Source organism: Balaenoptera ricei, chromosome 21 (assembly GCF_028023285.1).
Source record: "Balaenoptera ricei isolate mBalRic1 chromosome 21, mBalRic1.hap2, whole genome shotgun sequence".
In the NCBI taxonomy this organism is placed as follows: domain Eukaryota; kingdom Metazoa; phylum Chordata; class Mammalia; order Artiodactyla; family Balaenopteridae; genus Balaenoptera; species Balaenoptera ricei.
The window spans coordinates 21,609,490-21,632,973 of record NC_082659.1 but is presented as its reverse complement, the minus strand read 5'-3'; the positions used below and the strand labels follow the sequence as shown (position 1 = coordinate 21,632,973).

Below are 23,484 nucleotides of genomic sequence, written 5' to 3'. Positions count from 1 at the left end.
TCCAGATTCCTCGACTTCCACAGTCACTTTGATCTTGTCTACATCTAAGGAGAAACTTTGCAACAATTGGCTCAGCTGAGTCTTAACTTTGAGGCTCAACGTCATCCTTAGTCATTTCAGATCCAGCTCCTTTCAACTTCCCACATAGGCCGGCAGCTTGGTTCTACTGAAGAAGCCAAGGCAGCTTGGTTTTATTTATGCAGAAGCCAAGGCAGCAGCGCTCTCGTCCCCCATCCAGTTTTTGAGGTCTGTAAACTCTCTCGTCTGTTTGCCGGCAAAAGTATGATGACAATGTTACAGAGAGCACTGAGGGGAGGAGCAGGGGAAACACCTGCCACGACAAAGCAGTAATGCAAATCTCTCTCAAAACCTGGTTGAAACGAGATTGTCTAGGAAGTCGCACCCCCAGGGCCGAGAAGAATGGAAGCAGCGGAAGCAGCACAAGGGAGGAACGTGGGCTGTGAAGGAAGGAGGTCAAACTCCTTTTTGCTGGATTCAGGTATGAATTCAACAAAAACACACGGACAGCCCTACAAGGAAAGGGAGGATTCTTCTGTCTAAAGAATGGAGCATGCGTGTGCGCGTCTCACCATCACGCGTGCGCGTCTGACCGTGCACGCGCGCGTTTCACCGGACCCGTACCTTGGAGAGGAATTCTCTCTCTTGAGGGTGTTGAGGTGGAAGAGGGAAGGCGCCAAGCACACGGCCAAGTTGGTGGGAGTCATCTGGTTCTCCTTCACAGCTGCTGTGACATCGCTCAGGAAGTAGAGGAGCGTCTGCAGGACCTCCCGGTTCTCGTCAGGCAGAAGCATGATGGCGGCCTTGATCGCCTGGAGGCGCTGGTCCTTGGGCACATCTGCACAACACCAGCATTTACCCCATCAACCCAGTGATTTTCCATGTACGTTCGCAAGGAAACGTCCCAAAGCAAATAGCGGCATCAAAGACCTCAGCCCAGCACTGAACAAGCACTTGCAAAAAGTGTACTTGAGATTAATACGGAAGAAATTAGGGATGGCCACCAGCGTCACTACCCTCAAGTACTTCCTGCCTGTGGAGGAGTTACAATTTTTAAAAACCCACAACGCCAATATACTCCTGAATCCACCTCCGAGTTCAGCTCCAGATGATGCCTGCTCTTTTCTTTTACTTTACAGAACGGTTCTTTCTTTTCTAAGTACTTTTTTGAAACTCCTAGTTTACCATTCTTAATTACTGAACATTATAGGCTATACTTTAGTTTCAACGAGAAATCTTATCAAAGACATACAAGAGGATGAGAACCGAGATTTCTTCACCTTGACTACAAAATGTTCAGCATCTCTGTGGACTCTCCTGATTTCAACTGATCTGCTCGTTCTTTAAATGGGGAAAGGAAGCTGCTAAAATATTCCATTTAAACAACACGTATGTTTAACTAGTAATTTCTTTAAGTTTTAGAAAGCCCTACTGAGAGGCTACTATAAAAATACACGCTTGAGAAATAAACCCATAAAAAATATATAATATAAATAATATAACAATATAATGTATTATAACATTATATAATATTTATGTATTATAATACAATTATAATGTATTATATATAATATTATATATATATAAATAAAATAATACACGTAGAAAATGTGGAACACAACTTTCAGGTCTCCTTTACTAGGCAAATTTTTCTTTTAAAAGGCGTGTGGTGGAAAATTGAAGTCACTCAAATGCAGCTCCATAGGACAAACTGATTAAACAGCTCCATGGTTACAATACATAACAAATACCTTGGTGGGGGAAATGTGACCTGTGTTTTCATAAAATCTGAAAGGACGAAACAAATAATGAAATAATCCAGACCAACTCCATTTCTCATAAAATAAAGTCCCACGTGCCAGTTCTAAAGACAGTTCAAGCACTGAGAGAAGCTGCTTTTAAATTACATTGCTGTAATACCACACTGAGCCAAGAAAAACACAAGGCTGTAAAAGCTATAATCCTGATCTTGATCATTAATTCAGACCACTGTTTGCTTTAAGCTTTACTTAAAAGTGAGATGGGCATGGGTATTGTTTTCCCAAGTATTTCTGGTAGAAGCTGAGATGAATAGCAGAAAAAGATTATTCATTCGTTTTACAGCAAGATAAAACACAGACACCTGTGAAACTTTAAACACAACAGGCCCTGCTAGAGAAATGTGAAGCAACTGAAATGCCTACAGACAAGGCAGAGAGAGAGAGATCTCGGAATCTGCTCTTTTAAGTGTCTTAGATAACACTGTTCTGGAAACGAATGAAAAAAACGAGCTCCTGGATCAGAATGTAAAAATGCACAGTTGCTTCGGTAATTAGAGAATGATGACGAGGGAAATTTATTTTTGCATTATTCAACAGGTACACAGAAACCTGTTCCACAAACAAGAAGTCAAGGAAGAAAGAAATCGATGACGTATTTCTAAGAGATCATCATGTGGGTCCCAGAGAATGACATGAAAGGAACTGCAGGTTTCAGCTGACCCCACTTTTCCCCACTGCCAACAATGTCAAGATCAAAGAACACTTACATTGGTAGATCTGCAGAAAGGTTTCCGAGAGTTTGTTCGTCATTAGTGGCTCAGGAAGATCTCGAAAATACTGCTTCAACATGTCTGCCACATCATAAGCAGACTGCCCCTCATAGTTGACACAATCTATGGCGCTTTCATTCATCTGGCGCAGAGCCTGAATCCGGGATTTGACACCCGATTTTCTGAAGAGTCCAACCTATTGGAAAAAGAAACATTAAGTGTTTTTTCACTGCAAAACTAGAAGAAGATGCATGCGTCTGGACTCCCATGATTAAGCGGGACCTGCAGGCAGCGGCTCTCACCTGATCCAGACAATGGTTGCGGAGGTAGCGCATGGCCTGCTGAATGCTCTGGGGGAGGGGCTGTCCTGTGCGCTGCACGTTGACCGTCAGAGGGACCCCGAATACATGCCGGTCCTTGTAGTCTGGAACCTTGATCCTTTTCATGAACTTGGGCACAGCCCTATTGAAAAAATATTGGGGGTTGGAGGGATATGTTTACTTGTCTGTCTACGTTTTTGTCCATCTGTGCAGTTAAACCCTGTGGGCTCTAGATCTGTGCTAATAAGGTAGCTATTTAAATTTAAATTAAACAGAACTACAAATTCAGTTCCTCAGTTGTATCAGCCACATTTTAAGCACTCACTAGCCATTTGTGGCCGGTAGCTACCATACTGGACTGTGCAAATATAGAACATTTCTACCACCACGGAGAGTTCCATCGGACAGTGCTGTTCTACATCCTCTAAGGGTTGGGGCTGTGAGGCCCAGTTACAGCTCCTCAGTTGGGGATTCTCTTTCCACTGGTAACTCTGAGAACTGGGTCTGTGTTCCTAAGGGAGGTGATGGGCTTCCTTACAAAACGGCGGCACAGGAAGGAACAGAAGGAGAAAAGAACAGTCAAGACCCTAAGTAGGAGCTTCAGGACAGAGTTGAAAAACAAGTTCTTATTTGTCCTGAAAATGGACAAGAATCATTTCTAGGTTCTTGATGAGATCCAAAGTACTTAGGGTAAAAAAAAGATCAGGACGAGAAAACAGCAGATGCATGATGTTGGTCTGACATAATGAGAACCAACTCCAGAGCTCAACAGTGGGGGCCAAGCTAATGACCCGAAGTCAAAATAAATTCTCCTGCTGATGACCCCAGAGAATATAACATCTTTAGCTTTCTAAAGGAAGACGGAGAAGAACAATGAGGGTTTTGTGAGCCTACGCCAGGCTCCCTGGAGTCCTGACACCAGGTCCAGCCGGAGCAGTATATGCAGCAGCAGGAAACCAATGTCATGCATTTAATGCTGTCAAGCAGAAATTTCAGCTCTACAAATGACCTCTCTAAATGGGACAAGAAAGGGCAAGGCTGAACAGGAAAAGAACTTTGTGTAGAATTTCTCCTCACTCCGTGGATCCCACAACGCGAGGCTTTAACATTTGGTTTGGACTCACTGGAAAAACTGACCAGAACCCAGGAGGTATTATGGACTTTCAGATTCTTGAGGGTTTGGTGGTGCTGGTGGGGACAACCCAGAAGTGAGAACGTAGAGTATGCAGTTTTAAATAGCCAGCTGGGAAACCCTGACTCGAGGCATAGAGAAACACGGCGCAAGGCAGACTGCCTTGACTTTTGAGTGCTTACCCCACAGCCATGGCGTGTTACTGTTTATAGCTCTAGGAAAGGTAAAACTGAAGCACACAGCCAAATTTGTGTTTCCATACAGTTAAGTATATGGTATCACGGCTATAAGTGTGCATAATACTCGCTTTGTCGGGGGAGAAAAGCCCAGCGGCGGAATGTGCAAGGAACACATTACGATCTCCACCGAGAATCTGAAGCATGTGGGGATAAACCAGTCAATACTTATTTCTGTCATTCAGAACAAACAACTTCTGTATTTAGCAGGGCTCACATAATAACAGCCTTTGAACAGGAGATGCTTTGATGCCGAAGTTAACCTCACTATGAGTCCCAAGGAGGGGAGGAGCTGGAGAGAGAAGGGTTACATTGCTCCGCTGACTCTCTGGTTTGCTACCGAGCGCTACTCATGAATTGGGCCACTTCTCCATTTTTATAAGGAGTGGTAGTTGTGCAACTGGATAATGAACACTTAGACTGGTGAAAAGACTTAAGGATACCCAGCTGACACTGCAAAATGCGCTGGGATGTCAATGTAGAGACATTTCTCTGCTTCGTACTCAGTAAAAAAATTAAAATATGCACATAATGGGTCCTATCCATGACCCATCCAGCCCGACAGTCTACATCTCACACTATACACACCAAGGGCCGTCCTTTTGAAAGTATGGACAGCTCAATAAATTTTATCTTCGTATATTATTTTAGTCTATGATATTTTAGAGTGGTGAATTCCTTAAAATGATTATCCACTGCTTAAGAGTCTTTGTTGGAAAAAACATAGCTAAACTCTTTAGCTCAGATAGATTTTTGTGATGCTGCAAATACATCAAAAATGATTTCTAAAAATGTGCACGAAGAAGGGTACAAAACCAGGTACTGTACATGAAGCATTTCAAAGTTGGTCTCATAACACCTGATGATCTAAACAGTTTTCTTCCCTTCCTTCCAAATTATGATCTGATCCTGTACGTGTATTTGCCTGTGGTGGGCTATTCCCACCACTGGGAAGGAAGCGCCTGGACAATGAGATGGGAGAGTAGAGCATTCTCATCCCATCAACTGGCGATTTGTTACTCAGAGCACTGAAAACTCAACCAGCCCTGATGGAAATTCCCTAAAGCTATATTGGCTTAAGCAGTGTCAAATGTAGCCTCAAGAATGCAGAAACTGACTGCATTAGGACGATGGACTAAAGATACAGGATCCAACTGTCATATCCTCAGTGTTGGGACAGCATTGGTTGAGAACATTTTCAAATACAGTTCACTGGACAGTTTAAACCCTTACCAGCTAAAACCATGCTTATTAGAAGGTGTGTATTTCTCCAGCAGGGCGGTTAACTTCAGGAGGGAGTATTTCTGCAGCAGGTTCATCTGGGCCACAGACTGGCAGTTGATCTGCAGCGATACAGAGTTTAAGCTCGGCCGATGAGAGCTCTGGAAACTGTGCCATCTCAGCCTGTGCCTGCGAGAGAAGGTGGGGAATGTGAGTGAGTATGAAAGCTTTTTAATGGGTCGATGCAGAGTCAACAGTGGGCCGCTCACTGGCCTCTTATCTTAGGAACTGAGAAGACTCAACTTCCATTCCAGTCTTTTTTTTCCCCCTGTGGTAAAATATATATAACATAAAATTTACTGTCAACCACTTTTAGTGCACAGTTAAGTACATTAAGTATTAAGTACATCCGCAGTGTTGTACAACCATCCGTACCATCCATCCACAGAACTTACTTCATTCATCTTCCCAAACTGAAGCTCTGGTACCCAATGAACAGTGTTCACTCTTTTAGGGTGGTAGGATTGCCCCATCTGTCACTTTCCTTAGCAACGTTCACGGCTGTGAAGGCCGGACTTATTCCCATCTCCCTACACGACAAGCAGAAGCAGCCTCCTTCCGATCCCTCCCTCCTCAGACTGGATGGAGAAGGGAAGAAAAGCTCTTACCTGCTGGACCTAGTCAGGGAGGCCCCGACCCCAGAATCCCTCCTTTCCGGGATGTCTGAGGGCTCCTCGGGTTCGTTCAGTGAGTTGCCCGTGCTGTCCAGGTCGCTGGGGGTGGCTCGGTCATTGTCCACGTCCAGGTGTATCTGCTTGGGAGAGGACGGGCATGGGGAGACCGAGTCCAGGGCCGAGTCTGAGTCTCCCTCGTCTGAAAATTTCTCCGACCACTGGTTGACTATCCTCTGCATCCCCCTCACATGGTAGAGGATGTCGTCCAGCTCGGGGAAGATGTCCTCGTTCTCCAGGTCGGCCAGGTCACCGGAACTGGAATAGAGGATGGAGCCGGGCACGTTGTCATAGATACTCAGGCGGCTGGTCATGGAGCTCGAGGAATTGCGTCTCTTGAGTTCCTTGGGGCTGTCGCTGCTGTCTTCCCTCCTCAGGCTGATATGGCCAGGGCCGTGGAAGCTTCCAGTCCTCCAGTTCACGGAGCTGTTATTCCCCGAGGGAGAGAAACTGCCGTTGGAGAGGGCTTTGGGGAAAGTGCCAGGCTTGTGATCTTCTGGGATGTAGAACACCGCGTCCTCCGGGTAGCTCTCGCAGTTTTTAAAGTTCTGTTCCATAACGTTGTTGAACGTGGACTGGTTGAACGGATCGAAGCCCTCCAGGTACATGCCTCCCCGCTTGTTGCAGGCACTGAGGCTCCGGGTCCTGGTGACGGGACTGGGCGTGCTGACGTTGCTGCTGGTCTCGGACTGGCTGCTGCTGCTGCTGGTCTGCGTGGAGTTGGAGACGCTCCGCTTCCGCACCGCGGGGACGTTGATGCGGTTGCCGTTGAGGGCGGAGATCTCCACGCAGTTCAGCTGCTTGAGCTTCTCCTCGTCCACCCCCTCCTGCAGGACGGGCCCGCTGATGATCAGCCCCAGCTTGGACGGCACCTTGTGCTTGCTGTGGTGGGAGCCCTTGAGCTTCAGGCTCTCCATGCGTTTCAGCAGGCTGTGCGTCTTGGACTTGGTGTTCTTCTCGTGGCCTTTCACGCTAAAGCTGAAGCTGGACAGTTCCTTGGGAGAGGGCAGGCTGCAGAAAGAGTCATCGTTGCCTACGAAGGTGCCGGAGGAGCAGACGCTGGTGACGGAGTTAGTCCGGGCCGTCGCCGCGCCCCCGAGGTGGGTCGCTTGCGTGGCGAGGCTGCTGGTGCTGCTGAGGCTGCGGACAGAAGCCACCTCCTGGCGCTCGCTGAGGTCCGTCAGCACGCTTTCACGGCTGGGGGCGTTCTTCAGGTGGGGATCGTCTGGGGACCCAGGGACGGGGTCCTGCTTTGGAGAAAAGACATCGAACTCTTCAAGCCGGGACCACCTCTTGCTGTCCCTCTGGAAAGTCCATTTGGCACTGATTGCGCAAGGCTCATCCTCGTCTGAATCCTCACTCTGCGGAGACAGAATGGAGCCGCTCGTCCCCTGGGACTGGCAGGCCGCAGGGGGCAGTATGTGCGCCAAGGGCCAGGGGCCAGGACACTGATCGTAACGCCAGCCGTGTCACTTCCCCCCTTGCATCTTTATTTTATTATTTAAAAAAAATAACCAAGATGTATGTAAAGAATTTAACAGGAAAAAGCCTGACCATGTGTTTCAAGCTAAACAGGAGTTATTTAATGGAAACACTGGGATCTATAGGCTGCCCTTTAATTGCTCACAGAGGAAACCTCTGAGATCTGTGAAAATTCCAGGCATGTAAAATATTTTGAACTGGAGTTAGCAATGGGTAGGACTCCCTCTGGTCTGCCTTTAATTTTGCTGTCTGTTGATAGTATGTGTTTATATTCCCTTTTGCAATTAAAATGGTGGTTTTCAAACACTTTAAGAAGAGGGGTAACCGAAATCTCTAGCTACCCTAAAAGTACACAAGATCTCCTCTAACAGATTAATGGAGACACAAAGCAAGGTGAGCCATCCCATCTCTTCAGTGGGTCAGTGGGTACTTCTCAGCCTCTTACCTGTTCCTTTTCGTTCCCTCCCCCACCAACACGGGAACCAGAGTTAATGCCACAAGTGTCCTGTGACATTTCAACCTCAGACATGCTCCTGCCTTTTAACAAGGCTTCACAAATACCCAGTCCTGACAGCACGTAACATTCACAAACAACGAAGTAACATCTCCGCTGATGATGCCTGATTTACTGGTGGGACTCAGGGTTACCATGTGACAGACTACTGCATCAAAGCCCTTGAGGCGGGATATCAAAAGGCACAGTTCAGTGTGATGCATGTCCTTCCCACTGGTGTGGAGAATGTCCCGTGACCAGAGTTTCCCAGGACAGTGAGTGGAGAGCATTAAACGCTGACTTGCAGGCTCCTCTCCACAGCTCAGCGGGTGTGAGGTTCCAGCTCATTTGTTTAAAAGGTTTAACTCCCCCAAGAAGGCAACTTGCTGTAGGTTAGATAATTAAAATGGGTACTCTGAACAGTCAGAAATATGTTCTTTGACCAAACTTACTCCTGTTTACTCTAATTTGTGACACTCACTCCCACTACTACACCCACCTCTTCTCCTAAGATCTCGTAAGACGTCCTCACATTTCATACGCAGAAGAAAATACCATCTGGATCAGTTATGTGCCACCATTTCACTAGAATGTGTGGGATTTCGTGCCCTCCCTCTTCCTCCTCTAATTCCTTTTCTCCCTCCAAATCTCTATTATTCTTCCATACCCTGCCAGCCAGCCTTCACTGCCATCCCTACAGCTTCAAAACACAGTTACTGTTACATATGGGAAGACAGAGTTCCCAAGAACTTCAGCTTTAATTTCTGTAAGGAGGCAATGCAAAATCCACCAGAATTCCTTAAGCCTCATCCCTTTAATATGTCATAGGCATTGAGCTAATGAGGCAAAAATCACAGATGATCTTTTCAGATCAAAAACAGCAGGGAAGACACAATTTATTGGCTGGCTGCAGCTCTTGGTTTCAACTACATAAGGCCACACAGCTTTTGGTAAACCTGACTGGATTATAACATTTAAAATGTCGATATTTTTGGACCACGGAAGTAAGAGTTTGAGAGCCAAAATCTATCACAAAATTCATAACCCAGTTTTTGATCTGCCCCCTTTCCTCCCACCATGCTATACATTTTGTAGACTCACTCTCTTCCGATGAGGACTAATTTCCAGCTTCATCACCGCGCATTTGTTTAAAGTATTCAGACGCCTACAGAGCAAAGAAATAACATTAGCAGAGACAGGAAACCACTGATGGGTGGATAAATATTTTTTCCAAACAGCTGACGTGTTTAATCGAGTTTCTTTGAATCCATTAATATCTATAATATAGAAGAGTACTTGAAACTTCTTTAAAAAGTGAATAGTTTAAAAATATTTATGTTTCACAAGTTTTCTCATTTAAATTTAATATTACTATTTTATAGTAAAATGGCACACTGCGGTGGTTCTGTCAGGTGCCTCTTATTCCTCACAGAACAAACAACCCTCAATGAGGACAGTTATTCTTTCAACAACCCCTAGGTTGAGTCATTAGGTATCTCCACCCAGTGCCAAGAAATAAAAGGCAGTGATGTCTTCTTTCACAGAAGTAGAAACATGAACAAGGAACCAAGCAGAGTTGTTGGTAAATAAAGTGTATTCTATCTCAAATCAAAATTCAAATATAAAAATAATAACCTTAGACAGCCTGTTAAAAAATGCAGTAAGTTCTGTATAGAAATTTGAGCCCTCTTTAACACCCAATTCTTTTTTACAACTTCCCGTACAGGACAGGATAATGCGTGGTATAGTCGCAGGAACAGCACAAATGACTAATTTAAAAATTTGTATACTTCAGCTTCAAGGGTCAACATCTTTAAGAGTTCAAACATAAGCACTTGAATCAGATTATTCCTTGGAACAGGAGTCACATTTTTACTCTGAATATTTTTTACCCCTGCCAAAGAGTAATAATTTAAAATTAGGAAAGTAATTTAGCTTCACTGAAAATGAAGTACTTGAAAAAAACAAAACAAAACCCACCTCACTGGTAAGTAATGAAATAGCTGAAAAAAAGAAGCCCTTTACATATGCAGAAATAAATGGCACGTAAAAGTCTGAAGGACAGCTTTTCAAGCCCCAGTTCTTTCTAACATCTTCCAGATGATCATCACTTAGTCTTCCTCAAATGGACCTTTAACCTATCTGCTGTCTGGTACCATCAGTTTTCCAATTTTTCCTAAGATTGCAATTCTTCCAATTCCACAGGACAAGCGCATTTAATTCACACGAACTCAAACTGACCATGAGCCCTCTTCAAGGCTCTATCTTTCTGATCCTGTTCTTGCAGCTTGTCTAACAACTTGGATGCAGGAGGGTAGAAAGTATTTTTGCCTGCTGATAAGACTGCCTTTGATTTCATAGATTATGTGGTAGCCTGCTTATAGGATAAACAAAGATAACCCAGAGCACCTATGTTCAGGAAAAGTCTCTCTCATGATGGAAAGGGAAAGAAAACAAATAACTAAAAAAAACATCCACAGACATTAAAATGAGTGGATATAAAGTCCCTCTCTAAGGGGCATCCATTACTTAAATGACTTCTACCCACAGTGTTTTAGTTCTCAAATGTTTTTAAGATTTAAAGAATCGGGAGGGTCACAGCTAGTCTTAGGTCTGGGTTTCATTAATCAAACCTGTAATCAAATACCCACTTGACGTCATTTGGGCTGTAATGGTTGAGGGGTGTTTATAACCCAGTTTACTAGGCGTGGATGCCTGTAGGGGTGGGGGAGGGACTTGCTTCACAAGCTTCAGATTTGAGTCAAACGGAAAGGCCGAAGGAGGTCATTTTTGTGAAGGTCAGTGTTACCTTTTTCTATCCGTAGCACCAAGCTAATGGCGCTTCGAAACTGAAGCCCAGAAGTTATTCCCCGAGGTCTCCGTGGGATTCATTTGACCCCTAGGAACCTCCAAAGTGGTGAGATGTTACCGATTTAGAGACGTTACGGACACGAGGTAGTAGTTCTGGCTTGCCGAGTCGGGGCTGCGTTCTAGGTCAGGCATTGTGCCTGGAGCCTCATGTGTGTTATTTCGTCTTGATCCTCACAACAACCCTATGGTAGAGATATTACTATTTATCTTCATTTTATAGATGAGGAAATGGGGGCTTGGAGTGGACACAAACCTTGTCCAAGGCCACATGACTAAAACATGGTGGCTCTGGCCCTCAAAAACAATACCTTCTGCATTCCTTTCTAAAATAAATGTTAATCATGATAATACATGGGAGCAGCTTCTATCCTAAGTATGGCTCCCTCCAGTGAGTGGCAGAACACTGGTATCTCCCACTGTCTGTCCAGAAGCCCTGGCCTTTCCCACCCCACAGGGCCCTCACTGGCTCAGCTCCTCAGGAATGTGTCAGTCTTATCTGCTGGGCAACTTGTACTCTGCTCTGAGGGGGGAGGGAGCACAGGGTGAGCCATCACAGGTTCAAGAGCTTTGCTGCAGGGAGCCGCAAGCGCCCTGATAAAAGCATGGCAGGCAGGGATCTGGGCCTCAAGTATTCCAAGTGAAAACAGGGAAAGCAGAAGAGAAGTGAGAAAGGAAAAAGGAATGATTTCCCAAGTAGACCTGACAAATAAAAATTGTTCCAATCCTTAAAGATATTTTCTTGGAATTAATGCAATTGCTTTTCTTTTAATAGGACCGAAATAGTAACGTAGTTGAAATCTACTATGTGGCCAGCTGCTTCACAGAGCTTAGGCACTTCAAGGGCTGTTTCACAATAAAGTGCAAACTAGAGATGATACTACGGATATCTATTTGTCATTACATGATTATCACCTTATTTGCATAATTCTTTGCTGTACTCATAGGAGTCAGTTGTAATCCCAAAGGAAGATAGCGAGATGGGATATTTTTCAGAAGCTATAAAGAGAAAGAACATTTCATAAAAGGTATTGTAAGAGTAGGTCACAGTTTGCATTATCACCTGTATACGCTTCAAGACAAGTGAATTACTCCTCCAGTATTAATACTGAATGTGATACTCTCAGAATCTGGGCCTTATCATCAGGGTTGGGTTATACAGCAAAGCTAGCAAGATCGGGACAAAAGCCAATCTCTCCAAGGAAACAAGTACGTTTACCCCTTACAAGTGTGTGTGTAAGAATGTTGGTTAGCAATCTAAATCCAAAAAATCTAGTAGTTGCATACTTACAACTTTTGGTCATTACAAACTACTGAAGACAGTATCATTATCATTCTCAAGAAAACATTAAGCTACAAGTTTTCTGCTCTAAGTAGACTATTTTAAGAGATCAGCTCCTACCAGATTTTTGACCAAAGGAGCTTTAAGATCTGCAAAAGTTATAAGTACATGAATGTTTATAATAATCATTAAGCAGAACATGGGAGCATATACTAGTGTGTACATGGGAGTACTTCATCCGTGTGTGTGTGTGGGGGTGCTGGGGTAGGGGGTGGCAGGAAAGAGAAACCATGTAAGAATTATTTCGTTTAAAACAAATCTAAGAAAGTTTTACTTAAAGTAATAATATTAAATATTTAATAATATTTTATTAAGGTAAAACTTTTCAGCTGCGTTTTTGTAACTATATTACCGTATATATTTAAAATCAACTGCTCAAAATATTTCAACAAGGCAAAAGATGGAAGTCTACAGAAAAGTCCGTCCGTCTAGAAAAAAACTTGACAAATGACAAGGCAAAATTTCAAACAACACTGTAGATTCAAGATTTGCTGGCCCTTTGAATTTCATGGGCTGAGAGAGTACATGGAAGAGGCCAGTCTACCAGATGAGATGAATATCACATCATCAGTTAAACAAGTATCCTCAACTACTCTGCTGACAGCTCAGGACCTGTAGAGCATTTTCAAGGAAGATGCCTGTCCCCACCTTTTTCTTCAGAACATTTGTTTAGCCCTCTCGAAGGAAAATCATTTGCCATGAGAAGTCTATTTATGCAAACACATGGACAGAGACCTTGGGTTTTCCATTACAAACAAGCTGATGACTGTTCCTGTGAATTCTGAACCCAGCCTCAAGCCTTTCTCCACATACTCAACTCTGGGTGTCGGTTTTAGGCCTAATAATTTTTAAAGCACTTGACATCCATCACTGCATTTCCTTCTTACACTTAACCTATGAGATATTATTCTACACATAAGAGAAACTGAAGCCCAATCAGAATACACTTGCAGAATCCAAAGGGATCAAGGTCTAGTTGTTTTCAGGCTTTTCTTTTCGCAAAAGATCTAAGAGTATAGATTTATTCCTTTTAAAGGGAGGCAGCTTCTCCGATGGCGCTAAGAGCCAGTGTAGCCAGTGTAAATCACAAAGTACGGAGGATGCCCTTATCCCCAGAACAGGGTAACTAGGTTTCAAACTGATATTTAAAAAAAAAAAAAAGAAATTCAAGAATCTAATCACGATCCTTTGGGCTGCAATGCTGCAGTGATATTTTTATGACCCAGGAATTCCTAAGCTGTTGCTGCTGTTCAGAGGGCACGCTCACTAAGTAGCTTGAAATGTGTGAAATGGATGATCTGATGCAGTAACCTAGTAAATATTTCCTAGGTTACATCTTAGGAGTGATGTCATCTCTATGCATTATCACCAATGATGAACTGAAAAGAAATTAATTCTGCTCCACAGCTAAGCATTCAAACATTTCAAAAATGTCTGGAGTAGTTTATATTCCAGATGCAGACTCTTTCCCTCCTAAACTGTGTTGGTGAAATTGTTTCATTCCAGATGACATAGCTATGATATTACACTCCAGGGAGCGGGGTGGGGAGTTGGAATTAAGTTTCTTCCAGAAAAAGTGTACATACCCTGGACATTTCTAAGCAATCATTCCATTGGATTTGAAAAGTGACAGTATTTCTGTGGTTAATGTGGCATTTTTTTCTTTCTTAAGCCAGGAGAACTAGTCTATTACTCCATTCTAAACATCCTACCTATCTTCCCCTAAAACCCCTGCTTAACTTAAGGGCTTCAAAAAACACTGTATTACATAAGAGAGGCAAAAATAGTACTTTCACAAAGCTACAACTGCTTTCTTTGCCTATAAAGGGGAAATAAATCCTGGGTGCCATTCAACCTTAATGATGTTTTTCCAAGTTAAAATTAATATTGAAATTAAAAGAAAATTGTTTTAATTTTACGATCAAATCGACAAGTGAATTTTGTCCGTGTATAATTTTTTTTCTCCAGAGTTCAGCTTTGATGGCTTATAGGTTCTGAGAAAAATTCAAAAGGTGATTAACTTAAAATGAATAATATGTCATGAAGAGTCAGAGAGGAGTATCAGTGTCCCGTCATTTTCTGCTGCGTGTTTTATTACTTCCATTTCGTTAAACCCTGCAAGCTGCTCCTCAGCCTGAAGATCCACCAGCACCACGAACATGGGTTTCTGACAGTTTTGTTCACGTTTCCCATCAGTGCTCCTTTGCTGCCTGTCTACTTTATGTTAAAGGCTGTGCTGAGTTACTTTACAGCCTTAGTTAACCCTATTGTTAGGACGGTGTGCCTGGGGAAGCTGAAGAGTTGCGGAAATGCTTTCCTGGAATTCAAGCAACGGCCCTCCTGCCTCTAGTCTGCCACAGCCCCTACTTCCATCTGTCCCTCTGAGTGTCATTTCCATTCAATACAACAGCGGCTCTGACTCAGCGAGGGTACCTGGCTGGGACTGCACAGTCAACTGCACTGCCTTAACCCCCCTATTCCAAGTTTCCAAACTGCCTGGACATTACCTGCTCCAGCAGTCGTATGAGCACATCCCAGGACAGTGCTATTTGAATGGCAATACTAAATGACAGGAAGTTACTTAGTCGAATCAAAAGGCCTATGATTTATAATGAAGTAAATCACTATATCCATTTACGGATCAAAACCCTGACATATTTAGAACAAAAGCAATCTCATCAGTGATAAGTACTATGTTCTTTAAAAAGAAGAAAAGAGAAAGAAAACACTCAAAACATTTTCTTTTACCTGCATAAAGCCTCAATAGCATCTCTGTCCAAAAAATCATGCTCTCTCTTGACCAAGGAAATATCAATGGGGAACAGGAGATCTATAAGGAAAATAAAAACAAATACGTTTATTGAGCACCCAAGCTCTTGCCAATCTAACCCAGTTTAGCAGAGGGAAAAAAACAAGGTAATTTATTGAATACTTACTGTTTGCAGGACACTTCACTCCCTATCAAGTGCTGTGGGTATGTAAAGCAGCTTAAGACAATTTCATCAGTGTCCTAAAGGAGCTTGGAATAAAGTGGTCTGCAGACTCAAATTATCTGTTGTCAAAGATAAGTGGTTCAAAACACTGTTCCACCTTTAAACACATCAGCAGGCAACAGACCTCTGCTATGTAAATTATAATTTAAACCAGAATGAATACCAGAAGGATGTTCACGGTAATGTGGCTGTTTTTTCCCTCCCATGTGTGTCTTTGCTCAGGGAAGAGGTCACAGAAAACTGGGCCAAGGAAAGATCTAGAGAACTATGGTGGTTGTCAATGGAATCCAACCATTTGCATGACATCAAAAGCTAACGAGAATTAAGGATGTGCTATTTTTAAACAAATACTAGCACTTCCATATGGCTTTTCAGGAGTTTATATAACTCCCACTAAAACAAAAGGCCAGCTCTAAAGCAGCTGTAGAACAATGGAATCCCAAATCCTTTCATCCTTGGAAGAGTTCACTACTCTAAGAACACGTAAGTTATATTAAAATCGAAAAGCAAAAACGGGGGAAAAGTCAAATCAATGAAAGAATTCCCTTTTCTGTCCCTTGTTGATAAATACACTCCAGAAAGAGTAGGGAGGAAGAAGACCAGCAGCACCTCTGTGGAAATTTGCAACAGCTCTGGAATTGCCACTAGATAAAAGCAAGTTATCCCTCTTTGGTGTTCCAAGCACTTAGGGTAAATAATGGGCCTTCCTAGTAAAATGCTTATAAAATATCATGAGGAAGAGTCCTTCTATGCAACTCTGTGGGTCAGGAATAGGCAAAATAAGAGCACTGCAGGACACCAGGATTAACAGAACCAAAAAATCGCTTTGGCCCCCCAAATGGCTAATGCTGCATACTGAAACAGACATGGCTATTGGTAGTTTTGGAGATGCAAGTAACTAACAATGTTCTAGTTCTGGGGTTGACTAGGGAGCACATGACTGTCCCTTATGTTTTTATGTTTTCTAACGTAGGATCATTGGTTTTACAGCATGGTATGGAGCTCCTTATTCTTGATCATCTATTTTCCAGAGACTACACTGATGAGTACCTTTTTTTTTTTTTTTAAATAATGTTGAAAACTAACATAATGAGTGTTGTGGTCTATTCTTTTTTCTGAAGGCTAGCATTAGATTAGTGATCCTGTTCTCTGAATGGTAAGACAGGCAGACCAATGAAGTAGCTAGAGCCTAAAGATTTATAAAGAAATTCGTAAAATTCAGTATCACAGGATTTATCTCTTCATTACCTTATAGAACAAGTCTCTTAGGCAAATGATTAGTGGCACCACTATAGTGGCAATAAAAGAGGAGACTTAAAGTGAATGTAAACTATTAGTAAATAGAAGCAAGCCAGACTATAAAGCTGTTTGAAGGTTCTGGCAATTGTATTTCACTTTGAACAGATAACCTGCACTCTTAAGTATTAAAGGACAGAGCTGATATTAAAAAATATATTTTTAATACTTAATAAATGTAAATCATAAAGTTCACATGCCTGTTATGTGCATCTGAGAAAGCAACTCTGTTATTTTAGCAATTCCTAACTCAGTGTACCCAGAGCTGTATTTTACTTTCCTGATCCAAATTAACTTTAAAATTCTGTTTAAAAAAAAAAAAAATTCTAGGATAGGTAGGGACTAAATTCAAGAGAAGAGTGAAATAATTACATCTTTTTTTTTTTTTTTTTTTCAGTATTTCTCAGAGTTCTTCAGGTTAGGATTTAATCTTTCAGCTTGGGTTTAAGGGCAGGATGTTTATATTGTCAAGGACCGAAATAAAGGTAAACAGGAATCAAGGAATGAGTGGGATGGCATGTGGTGTGTGTGTACCCACCCTGCACATAGGGGTAGGATGAAGGGGAGAAATTATAAATGCTCAGAACAATGTACAGTATAACTTCAAAAGTAGGTTTATGCTTCAAAAGACTTATAAATGTCAAGGGACCCCAAAATGTAACTTGTGAAAATACAGTCTGCATTTTAGGATTTGGAAAGACGTAAGACAGAGACCGGAACTGGATCTTAGCAAACATACACATCACAAGAAAGGGCTTCTTGGCAGCAAATCAACACCAAAACTTGACATAATTGAAGGAAATTTAATTTCAAAACACGAGAACAAAAGGACAGCATGTTACTACCACTGCAAATGCAATTATCTTTCCTTATCTCCAGTAGAGCTGTGAACTGAAAATCCAATAGAATGCTGATCCACACCCCAAAGCCACCAAAGCTCTACTGAGAGACAGGGATGCTGCAATCGGCAACAGGTCAAAAATTCTCCCAAAGGCAGGATAAGCAACTCCACAATAAACATGCAGGTTAACCAAACACCTTAAAAAAAAAGAAAGAGGAAAGAAAAAAAGAAAAAGGAATTGGAGATATTCTCTGAAATGGAGGAAGAGTAAGATATTCTACATAGTCTAATTATAAAATAATTTTAAACCCATCTTCATGGAGAAATATCATACGTTCAGTCTGGGCTACAATGAGGAAGGGCAGGCACTATAAACGAGGTAAGGAACTAAACTAGCCGAGTGAGCCAGGGAAGTAAAACGACCTCTGTGGTCTCACCCCAGTTTGCTTCCGGGGAGCACCCCACCCCCTCTATGTCCCTGCCGACCACGCTAGCATTCCCAAGCTGAAAACCTGTATCCGTTCTTAGTACGGGTTCATGGCATTTTGCTCATGTGTTACAGAAGGATGCTGGTGACCACCAGCTCCAGTTGAGAGCCCACTGCCATTGCTACAGGAAGCAGCCTGCTTGTCATCATGCTAGAAGGACGGAAGAGCAAAAGACACGTTTTAAAATCACTATTTATTGTGAGAAGAGTTGAACATCCCTGGTGAAAAGACTGAAGTGACATCATTTAACCTGGATCTTTCAGCAGTTTTGTCACATCATGGCTAAATGTCTCCCAGCATCTCCTTCCTCTTAAGTGATAAAAAAAAAAAAAGATGTATTCTTTAAATGTAAATTAACCAATATTACGCTTGCTTTTTGAGATTTTTGGCAATTTCTTTGAGGTATGAACTGTTTTATTTCTATGAAATATGAAGCGTCTACCACAGTGGTGGGCATCCCTGTTGGTGCAGAATTAATACTGGCTCGTTGATTAGCTGAATGGATGGCTGGATGGATGGAGGGATGAATGGATGAATGGATGGATGAATGAGAGACACCAGGTGCTGTCATCTCGGTAGAGTTAAGGAAACAAAGAATGCTCAAGTTGGAAGAGGCCTTGGAAGTCATTTATTCTCAAGGTAGGAGTCACTTCACTATCCACCCAACCTTGGCTTGAAAATCACCCATAAAATAGAGCTCACGAGTTCACAACTGTAGCTTTTTTTTAATGGTTTCATGTAGAGAACAGTCAGCCTCCCTTTTAAATAAACAGCCTCTTCCCCTCGCCTTGCACAGAGCACACTGCACACCCTGGGCAGCCTGAGGCTCAGGGCGTGAGCGAGACTCAACGTGCTCGTCACCCCCGGCCTCAGCATCTGAGCGATGCCCAGAGCGCTAACGAGAAAACGAAGAACTAGTAAAAAGTCAGCCTAGGCCTTGATTTTAAAAAAGAGGTCCATTTTTTCTTAATTAAAAAATCGAATAACATAGGAGAAATAATATTCATCAAATGGCAATCTATGGAAAAGTGAAAAGCCTAATGACAAAGTGGAGAAAGATATCTATGACACATGACCAACAAAGCCTTAGTATTTAGAATAAAGAACTCTTATAAATCATCAAAAAAAGCACAATCAACTCGGGAAAAATGGGCAACAGATATTTCACAGAAGAGCAAACATATATGGCCAGATGACACAAAGAAATGTGCCTTATCGTTAAAAATTAGGAAAATGGCAGTCAAAATCCATAAGATATCATTTTATATCCATTTGATTGGCAAAAATTAAAGTCTGACAATATCAAGGGTTGAGAGCATGTGGATAGACAGGATCTTTATATATTACAGGGAGGAGTGAAAATTGGTACAGGAACTTTTGAAAAACTTGCATTATAAAGTTGAACATACATCTCTATCACCCAGTAATGCTACTCTCAGGCATACACGCAAGATAAATTATTTCACGTGTACCGCAAGAATGCAAGAATGTTCCCAACGGTACAGTTTATAAAAGCAAAACAAAAAAACCCCAAAATGCCCACCAATCAGAGTGTGGATATGATAAACTGTGGCATATCCACACAATGGAGTATTACACAGCAGTCAAAGGTGATGAATGAACTATGAGGACAGTATAGAAGAACCTTAACAATAATAAATGAAAAAATTAAATCATATGAGATTACATAGAGCATGATACCCTTTTTATAAAGATAAACAACTTTATACAAATATTTATTTTAGGGAAATGCAATAAAGCTATATAAAAGGAAAGCAAGGAAATGATAAACCAAGGTTTCAGGATGATGGTTACTGTGGCTAGGGGGTGGCAGAGGGATGGGAGACAGGTGGGTGTGTTATTATCAAGGTCCTAGCTGTTTCAGGTGGTTGCCACACTGTTTCCTTAATGAAATATTTAAGTAAATAATAACATATCTTAAAATAAATCATAGATCAATAATAATCATGAGGGACTTCCCTGGTGGCACAGCGGTTAAGAATCCGCCTGCCAATGCAGGGAACACGGGTTTGAGCTCTGGTCCAAGAAGATTCCACATGCCGCGGAGCAACTAAGCCCGTGTGTCACAACTACTGAGCCCGCGTGCCGCAACTACTGAAGCCCACTCGCCTACAGCCTGTGCTCCACAACAAGAGAAGCCAACCGCAATAAGAAGTCCATGCACCGCAATGAAAAGTAGTCCCCGCTCGCCACAACTAGAGAAAGTCTGCACACAGCAACGAAGACCCAATGCAGCCAAAAATTAAAAAAAAAAAAAAAAAAGCGCAAAGCTTATAAAAAAATTATAATCATGAACCAAGGATACGATTTTGCCCATTAAAAAAGAATGGCATTCCCGGCTCACCTTCATACAACTGGGCGTACTGGGGGAATCCTGCCGCACGTAGCCAATCACAAGCTTCTTTGGCTTCAATTTCTAGAATAGAACAGAGGACAGACAAACATGTTAGTCATGTGTAACTCAGCGTACTTCTTCTTCCTTAATAAACTCTGGTTTTGTTATATAAGCAAAAGATGACATCTGTTGAAAAGGGATAAGCAAAAAGCGAAAAAGAAAATCCACTTATTCAAATGGTTTAGATTTTTGTGCATCTTTTCAGACTTTAAAAAAATACATGTAATTATCCATCTTTCCTTTAAAAAAACAAAAAACAAAAATGGAGTCCCAGCAGTAAGTTACTCTGTGCTGCTTCTGTGTTCTGGTTACAAATGATTAAGAAAATAGGGCTTAATGAGAAAGTTGAAGAAGGATTAAATAATTAATTTTAGGCCTAGATGGCCTAACTTGCTTTACTTTTCACGTCAATAAAAGGCCACCAAGTACATCTGACACCCTGGAAGAGCACTAACTTGACCAAAGGGACTGAGCTTCTGCCACCCAATGGGATGCGTGTAACTGCCCAGGGGCTGGGAAGGTGTGCCTTTGGGTGCATCAGGCAGTAAGAGAGGCCTGGGCGGTCAGGGGCCCTGGAGGGCATTAAGTCAATAAACCCCACAATCTTGGCAGGTTGAGATGCCTAATAAAGCTTCTACTTCCCCGTGGTTAACAGCTTGTAGATAGTATTGATAAACAGAAAGGCCAAGAGCAACTGACACACTGGCGTTCAAATTCACTCAAGCACTTATTTACAATCCTGTTAAAACTGACTCACAGAGGAGGTCTGCACAGTCATTAGTTTCTCAGTTTGCACAAAGAATATTCTTTCAACCATCTTCCCACCTTCCTCAGACCATTAGAGTACTTAAGGTATGTAAGGCTATTCACTCATTTATAAATGTCTCAACATTGCTTAATTTATTCCAGATTCAAATCTTCATTATGCATCTCTTCTCTGAGCCAGATAGGAGGTGGACAGTCCATCATAGAGAAGTATATATGTATCACTTTTGTCTAGTAACTTATATATCACTTTTGTCTAGTAACTTTATAGTTTCAGAGCATTTTTTAAACTATTATGAGTTCCTTGAGTCTTTAAAGAAAAGAGAATTAAGAACACTCAAATTCATTAAAGCAAGTAGGAATGTCCTTATTGAACGAACGTGCCAAAGATAAAAGCCTGCTGCTATCTTCTGATGAGTTAGTTAATACCCAAACAAAAACAATTATGGCAGCAGAGAAGCAATAAATGACATGGCAAGGTTTATTACTTTCATGAATCTTTTCAGTGTGGCGATGAAAGTAGCATCATAAAACTCAAGATTCAGGACTGAATTTGGGGAAGAAGGATAGAGTGACATCAATGTGTAAGAATCTCAATGTTTGTACTAAATCATAGAATTGTCCAATGTGAATTACCTGCGTTAACATTTTTTCATGTATTTATAACCATACCTTGTTTCAGAAAGGAATTAATGAAGCTTTAAATAAAATCATAAAATAAACATTTTCCAGAGAACTATATTGCTGGAAAAACATACAAAATCTCAACATTTTATTTTAAAGGATGTGGAAACTACTTTTTTCTCTATCGCCATGGCCCTCGCTCAAAGATAGATATGGAAAGAAAAAAAGCTAAGTGGTTTGTTTTTTAAAAATATTTTAAATATGTCACTTCTTCTGACTATCTGGAGGTTATTTCCATTGAACACATTGTTAGACATCGAACAATAGATTGCTAAAAAGTAAATGTATTTGCTTTCTAAATATTTTACTTAATAAGTGGTGAGTAGCCAGAAATTCTCAACATCCACCCTTTCTGGCCTATATTCAGATATGACAACAGATCAGTGCACATGCACATGTGTGCACACACACACACACACACACACACACACACACATGCCTTAACTGGACACAATTCTCCAGCCAGTATCACCACCTATTTAGAGAATGTTCCTGATTTCTTATTAAAATGGCTTCATGCCAAGAGGCATGAAAGATACAAGGTATTATTTTTCTAAAAAACCTTTAAATTTATATAATACTTTACAAATCACAAAGTGTTTTCACATATATTACTCACTTAAGGCCCCACGTGACTTCAGGAACACATAAATGCCTACTGCTGTGTTGTCATCCTTATTCATTTTCCACCACTACAAAAAGAAATGCCCCCAAATGACCAAAATCGATCTAAAAAGCTGTGTTCACACAGCCACTCTTCTTAGGGCCACTTGGTTAGAAAGAAATGATGTGAACAGGCCAAGGTTTGCTTCTTCAGCAGATAATTTAATGAAAGGTCTACAATGGCTAAAAAGCAGCACTTCCAAGAACTACAGAGATTAGTAATTTTACCTGCCTTTCCCTTTCCCTAAAATAGATGAGAATGTCTTTCTTTTAGATATGAAACCATGGGAAACAGACAAGCCTGTATCTAGTTTACATTTAACAAAGTCCATTCATGAAAACTTAGGCTGCATAATAATAAATGAGAATTTAAACCCACTGTTTCTATAGAAATCAGAATTAGAAAATTGTAAAAATTGTAAACAGCTGTCACTGATTTTTTAATAAATGAGACAGTTACTGACTTCACTCCCACCCCTTTCCAGTTACCAAGTGAAAATGATAACGATCTAAGTACTGATTTTTAAAAAATCAGTATTTCCATTTTATTTAACATGAAATGAACCTATGTCTACATTCAGGTCAGGTAGGGATTTACCCCTTCTAGTTCCCTAGATCCAGGCCACAACTTTGACTCTTATCCTAACTGAAACTCCAAGTTTCCAATTCTCTCCTCTCTGAGACTCCAGCCACCAACCTTGTCTCATCAAACTTCCTGCATTACAGTTTTGATCTCGTCTCTCCTGCAAAAACTTCCCTGGAGCTCCACTGCTTAGAAAATTAAGTCTAAACATCTCCCTAGGTTTTCAAGGTTCTCCATGTGGCATCCAAACGAATCGTTCAGCTCCCTGTACTCCCTCCATACCCCAGCCAAAGTAAACTTGGTCCTTCCTCATCTCCCCACACATCCCTGGCTGGAAATTCTCTCCTATCCCCTCATTATCCTTCAAGGCCTAGCCCAAGCG

The 23,484-nt window shown here is 41.7% G+C and overlaps 1 protein-coding gene across 6 annotated transcripts in view; it reads right to left on the bottom strand.

Moving 5' to 3' along the window:
• DLC1 (DLC1 Rho GTPase activating protein) overlaps nt 1-23,484 on the bottom strand; it is a 406,041-nt gene that overhangs the window by 7,883 nt on the left and 374,674 nt on the right. For all 6 annotated transcript variants that reach the window (XM_059909787.1, XM_059909786.1, XM_059909788.1 and 3 more), the window contains 8 exons: nt 20,357-20,428; nt 15,122-15,203; nt 9,265-9,328; nt 6,126-7,549; nt 5,470-5,646; nt 2,851-3,010; nt 2,546-2,744; nt 643-856 (listed from right to left, as the gene is read on the bottom strand). In XM_059909787.1, coding sequence (XP_059765770.1) covers nt 643-856; nt 2,546-2,744; nt 2,851-3,010; nt 5,470-5,646; nt 6,126-7,549; nt 9,265-9,328; nt 15,122-15,203; nt 20,357-20,428 — 2,392 coding nt within the window. The remainder of the gene's footprint in view (nt 1-642; nt 857-2,545; nt 2,745-2,850; nt 3,011-5,469; nt 5,647-6,125; nt 7,550-9,264; nt 9,329-15,121; nt 15,204-20,356; nt 20,429-23,484) is intronic.